Source organism: Austrofundulus limnaeus, unplaced genomic scaffold (genome assembly GCF_001266775.1).
Source record: "Austrofundulus limnaeus strain Quisiro unplaced genomic scaffold, Austrofundulus_limnaeus-1.0 Scaffold11, whole genome shotgun sequence".
Taxonomy (NCBI): domain Eukaryota; kingdom Metazoa; phylum Chordata; class Actinopteri; order Cyprinodontiformes; family Rivulidae; genus Austrofundulus; species Austrofundulus limnaeus.
The window spans coordinates 2,259,717-2,265,313 of NW_013952413.1; the positions used below are offsets into that span (position 1 = coordinate 2,259,717).

The window sequence follows — 5,597 nt, forward strand, 5'->3', positions numbered from 1 at the left end:
AAACTACCAAAATAAGGTCAGTTAAATGAACCGTATTCCTCCGAACTTTAATTCTTAAAGGTTTGCTTTTTATGTTTTGATGTTGAATGCACTTTTTTGACGGCAAATTTGGGTGTACTGTTTTTTTATGTTGGGGGTGCGGCTTATAGTCCGGTGCGGCTTATAGTCTGAAAAATACGGTATCTCCAGGGGCCACAGTTACTCCAGGCCAACAGCTCAGGGGCCAATGGTTGGGCATAGTCTTATCGTGTTAATCGTCAGAAAAACATTAATCGATTATTATTTGGCACTTGACAATTAATACAATTAATAGAAGAAAATTAATAGAAGATTAATAACCACTCTGGTGTACACTAATGGGGATCCTAATGAATTAATAAACAAATGTAACAAAAGTAGTGATAGTAAAACAATTTCAAAAACAAACATATTGACCACAAATAATGTTTTGACATCTCTGGCTTGCCAAATTTTTAAAACAATTTTATTTTCACTTTCATAGTTTTGTCTTCAACTGCTTGTAGTTTTAACCATCTTGGATTTTCATAGAAGTGGTTTTTACCAGCTTCTATCCAAGATTCTGATGTTTCTGTAGATACCACAACGTCTGTGTCCAACTAAAAGAACTCAAAGTAATTAAAGTATAAAACCGGGGGTTCAGGCTTAAAAAATGAAGGAACCAATTGGCGGGCCGAACTTTGGTTAGTTGCAGGCCGGATGTGGCCTGCGGGCCGCCAGTTGAACAGTCCTTCAGTAAATATTTTTTAATTTAAATTGACTTGGTTTTGCCTCTGTAGGCATTTACCTCATATACTAACATGACATGAACTCAGTTAAATTAGTTAGTGATAGTGAACGTATTTAAAGGTGCCTTTATCTTTTACCTGCTCAAATCTCTCACACTGTAAAATGTCTTGTAGCTTATTTAGTCTGTTTTACTGCTCGATAGTTTACCTTGTAGTGAAAGTTTTCATCTTCAAACTTTTCCCCATAGATGCTCTCACCCCCAGTGCCATTATGGTTGGAGAAATCCCCTCCCTGGATCATGAACTTCTTGATGACTGCAAAACACAAATGGAAAACCAAACCAAGGTGACCCACGATGAACAACAAAACATGTGGTCTCGTTACAAGCACAGCATAAACAAGAGGCTTTTTTTTAAACAACATTCATCAGCTGCTGACATGTTCAAATAATTAACTATGCAAACTGTTAGAATACATAAACAATTTTTTCCACTTTCCAGTGGGAAATTACAAGTAGTCTCATTTGAAGCCTTAATCACACACAGCTCTAAAAATAAAGTTATACTGCACTTGGATGTTTTTTTTTTTCAGCTTCATGGTGTCGTATTAACAAACTTAAATGTGACATTAGGTGAAAGGTTCACGGCTATTTACTTCTGTGGAACGGGCATCCTTTGAAGTGCAGTGGCTTCCCGGTCGTTTTGCCGAGGCCTTTCTCCCCAGTGCAGAGCGCTCGGAAGTTTTCCGCAGTCTTGGGGGTGACGTCAGCAAACAACTCCAGAACAATTCGGCCAGCTGAGGACAGGAAAAAAACAGACTCTTAGTTTTAGGATGGTTTGAAATGAGTTAATAAACACGCTGGTTAAATTTACAGGAAATCGCTACTGTCATTTATACCTTTGAATAAAACATAGAATATAGACATTAAGATGTATTAAAATATGTCTTTATACATTTAGTTCACCAGAGCTTAAAGTTCTGTTCATTGCTTCAAAAGCATAGTTTGTTTGTTTGGTAGTTCTCAGATTTTACAATTCCTCTGAGCATCAGAGATACCAGGATGAAGCATCTGCCCTTAGAAAGAATCAAAACTGTCTTGTTAAATATTTTTAATTACATATGGACTTGTTTTTGTTGGGAATGGCTTCATAACGCTACTCAGATTTCTCAGTAGTAACAACTGCTTCAGAGACAAAATATGGATGTGTTTTCTTCCTGAATATATGTCAACACAACCCTGAAAACAGGCCAGCAAATAGGGCTGCCACGATTAATCGATGACTAATCGATTAATAAAATAATCAATGACTAATTTAATAATCGATTAATCGTTTTCTTTTTTGTTGTTCTTTACTTTGTTTTTCTCTCCAAACTGCTTTGACACCTTCCACTGCCACATCTGCCTTTCTGTCCTTGACACACATGCACAGTAGTGGTAACTGGGGTAGGCCGTGGACGTCACAAGACATTATACAGACAGGCTCTGGTATCATGGCTACCTGACAACGGAGCTCAAAAGTGTGGGATCATTTTAAGAAAATGAAAGAGAAACCTGTACAATATCTGCAGAGCAGAACTTGCCTTCCACAGCAATTATTTTTAGCTAGCATATAGCTAAAATCTAACCATGGTTATATAATAGCAGCTGCATTCTGACGTGATGAGCTGTATGTTTTATATTCAATTAACATATGATCCGATTAGTCGACTAATCGAAAAAATAATCGGTGATTAATCGATTATAAAAATAATCYTTTGTGGCAGCCCTACCAGCAAACAGCCCGAACTTTAGCTCTTAGAGGATTTCACAATTATTGATAATTTATATTTGTTTAATAAACTACTTGTCCTTTTTTAATTTAATGGAAAAATAAGAATGGTTTTATTTGTCTCAGCTTTTGCTAAACAAATATATAGGACCGTTTGATATTTATTATATTACATAGKAGTTCAGGTTATAATTATCGTTTTGCAGGATTAAAACAGACAGAACGTCTCTTTTGGTTTTCTTATGACTATTATTAGTAACAACACGTGTTTATGTATAACACAAGCTCTGACAAATCATTCAGCTTACTTCACACTCACCAACATATTCCGTTTAATGCCTTTTTTATTGTAACTGACATTATRTGTGTATTATCTGTGCAAAAAAAAAAAAAAGCTTCTAGAAGTCACAGGATAATACAACAGGGTGTTCCAGTCACAATGCTAATAGCGCTAACACGATTAGCTAACAGTTGAAGTGACTTAAAACTCGTTTAATTTAAAATGTCCTGACCTCTTTCTCCACCAATGTCAACATCGAAAAAGACGCGGGGGTTCTCGGGGTTTGAAGGTTTTTCGGACGGTGTTGGGTGAGACATTTTCTAATGAAAAATATTCACTTGTTCAAGCTAACACGACCGGTGTAACAGATTTGACGTTATGAATGGCGTTACGCACTTTCCGGTCCGAAACTTCAAAATAAAATTTAAAGGTCGATCGACTCCATTGCTTCCAACACAGCAGACGAAAAACTTGATTTATTTTGAAGTCTTGAAATACTACTTCAAAATGGTTCACAAGCGTAAGACAGTAGATTCGAATAATAATAATAATAATAATAATAATAATAATAATAATAATAATAATAATAATAATAATAATAATAAAAGCACAATAGTTTGTAAAACACACAAAGATCCCGACAAAGAAATATTACAATTTAAATAACACAACAACAAATCATAAGGCAGCAGACCACTTTACAAAAGAGACCCCAAAAGTAACATTTATTTAGTACTTTGTGTCAAATGTATTGCACTTTTTTTCCCCAAAATTAAACATGAAAAGGTGATGATGAAACAAATAAATAGACCTAATTAAATATTAAATGCTTAGCATTCATTGAAGGAATGGCCTGTAGGAGGAGCTACAGAATCCTCCAAAATAAAATTAACAGCTTTAGGAACAGCCTTTCCACCACAGCTGTCTCCCTGCAGAAATATAAACAGTCTGTTGTGTGTGAATATGCATTTCATTCGTCATCCTACGTGCTTGAATGTGTCCAGAGGCTCATGAATTATTTTGCTAACAGACTGGCACAGTTGACCCCAGCAGTTAATGGCAAAAATGTGTGATCAGTTTATGCTTGGAGTAGGTGTTGGGGATGATTCTCAGCTACTACCACATCAAATAATAGCTCAATGCCTGTAAGTTTGCCTGAGTTATAATATTTTATGTGTTTGCAAAATAAAGTCAGACATTTTGGACYAGGTTGACTCTAAAAGTTAATCACCTGTAATATTACAAATGATTGGATTTCTGGGAGACCCATTAAAATCAGTCCAGTGGTTCATGAGATATTTTAATAATGGTGCAGACATACAATCTCACAGATACAGTCAAACACATAATTACAAGAAAAAATAAAAATAAAAGGCAGCATTTTGTCTGAATCGGCTAAGTGGCTGAGAGGACAGAGAGAAGAAACAAACAAAATCACCACGGCTGTGTTACAGAATGCCTTCTCAGGTTCTCAGAAATGCACAACGTGTCCATAAATTCTGCAACACCATGCCCTCAGAGTGTCAGAATAAGGCCAGCCACTGGAAGCGGTGGTGCTACCAACAAATTGCAGCTGACCCCAATAAATCAATGTCTGTTTGGCTCATTATGTGGGAGCTGATGGTGTCTCTCGTGGCAAACATTTGGTACAGTTATCTACAGCAGACATAAGGGGATGTGATTGCCTTTTGGCCATGGGAATGGATTAACAAGTGCTTCTCAAATAAGAATGTAAGRGTGTGTCCCAGAAAGGGGTTAAAGATCACTAATCCCTGCCTGGGAGTAAAGACTATTTTTAAAGGAAAAAAGGTAGGAATTTGTGTCAAAAGCTTTGACTGAAACTTAATGTTTGCTCACACTGTCAAAAACGTTCACCGCCAATTCAGATCACTGATCTACAATATTAGATAAAGTGAAAGAGTTGCCGTGAACTTTCACCAGGTGTGTCGAACGTTGCAGGTAAAAGACCCGAGTGTACTTGATGTGATTGATAAGTGAGCCGTTTTCTTTGAGAACTAATCACCCTGAAGCGTGTGGGGGGAAAAAAAGGCAAAGTGTTGACAAGTCAGCTGTTTACTCTGATTGAAAGATGTTTCATCAAACTCGACGTGTCTCGTTAAGTCAGGCCGTCCGTTCACGGTGGGTGGCAGAATGCCATCTGCTGTTAGCTCTAATCTMTGAAACCTGCTGTCGACTTCTTGTGAGTCATCGATCGTGTTCTTTCTGAAAGGAAACACTGTTAGAGTCTGCAGAGAAACAAACAGAAGGCAAGTGACACAGCTTTAGTGTTTACCAACAGAATGTAATATTTCTATTAGATTAATGTTATGTCAGAATGGGTCACTTTTCATTTGCCACACGTGTTCCTTGAATGCGTTTTACTTTTGTGCCGTCATAAATAAACACGTTCTTTTCTGTTATAAAAGTTTCATGTTTTCAGTTGTCATGATTAATGAAGTCAGCTAATATAAAGAAGTTCTAGGGGTTGAAAATGAATGATTAGTTAGGTGTTATGAGTTTAAACTTAAAAGGTTTATTTCCTGAAAGAGCTTCATTGACCAATCTCAATATTTCCTTTACATGATCCAGCCTGGAGATCTGAGGTTATTTAAGTGAACCACTTCATGTTTTCAATAAGAAATAGTATCCTAAATTCTCTAAAAAATAACAAACAAACAAAAAAATAACAACTCTAGTCGCCCTCAATTATGAGAAAGCTGAGTCAGCGTTCAAGCAAAAGTTTTTTTTTCACGTTTTTCTGCAATCAAACAACTTGTACATAAATTGTGCAGTATATATAT

The 5,597-nt window shown here is 36.4% G+C and overlaps 1 protein-coding gene and 1 long non-coding RNA gene across 3 annotated transcripts in view; one reads left to right on the forward strand and one right to left on the reverse strand.

Moving 5' to 3' along the window:
• The window catches only part of ppid (peptidylprolyl isomerase D), an 8,543-nt gene extending 5,329 nt beyond the window's left edge, over positions 1-3,214 (reverse strand). The window contains exons 1-3 of the mRNA XM_014001990.1: positions 3,029-3,214; positions 1,402-1,542; positions 955-1,061 (exon numbers count right to left, since the gene is read on the reverse strand). Coding sequence (XP_013857444.1) covers positions 955-1,061; positions 1,402-1,542; positions 3,029-3,113 — 333 coding nt within the window. The 5' untranslated portion in view covers positions 3,114-3,214. The remainder of the gene's footprint in view (positions 1-954; positions 1,062-1,401; positions 1,543-3,028) is intronic.
• LOC106513262 (uncharacterized) overlaps positions 1-5,597 on the forward strand; it is a 9,890-nt gene that overhangs the window by 693 nt on the left and 3,600 nt on the right. Inside the window, exons 1-2 of one of the 2 annotated variants that reach the window (XR_001309764.1) lie at positions 1-16; positions 995-1,092. This is a non-coding gene — a long non-coding RNA (uncharacterized LOC106513262). The remainder of the gene's footprint in view (positions 17-994; positions 1,093-5,597) is intronic. The other variant, XR_001309765.1, reaches the window with a different exon arrangement.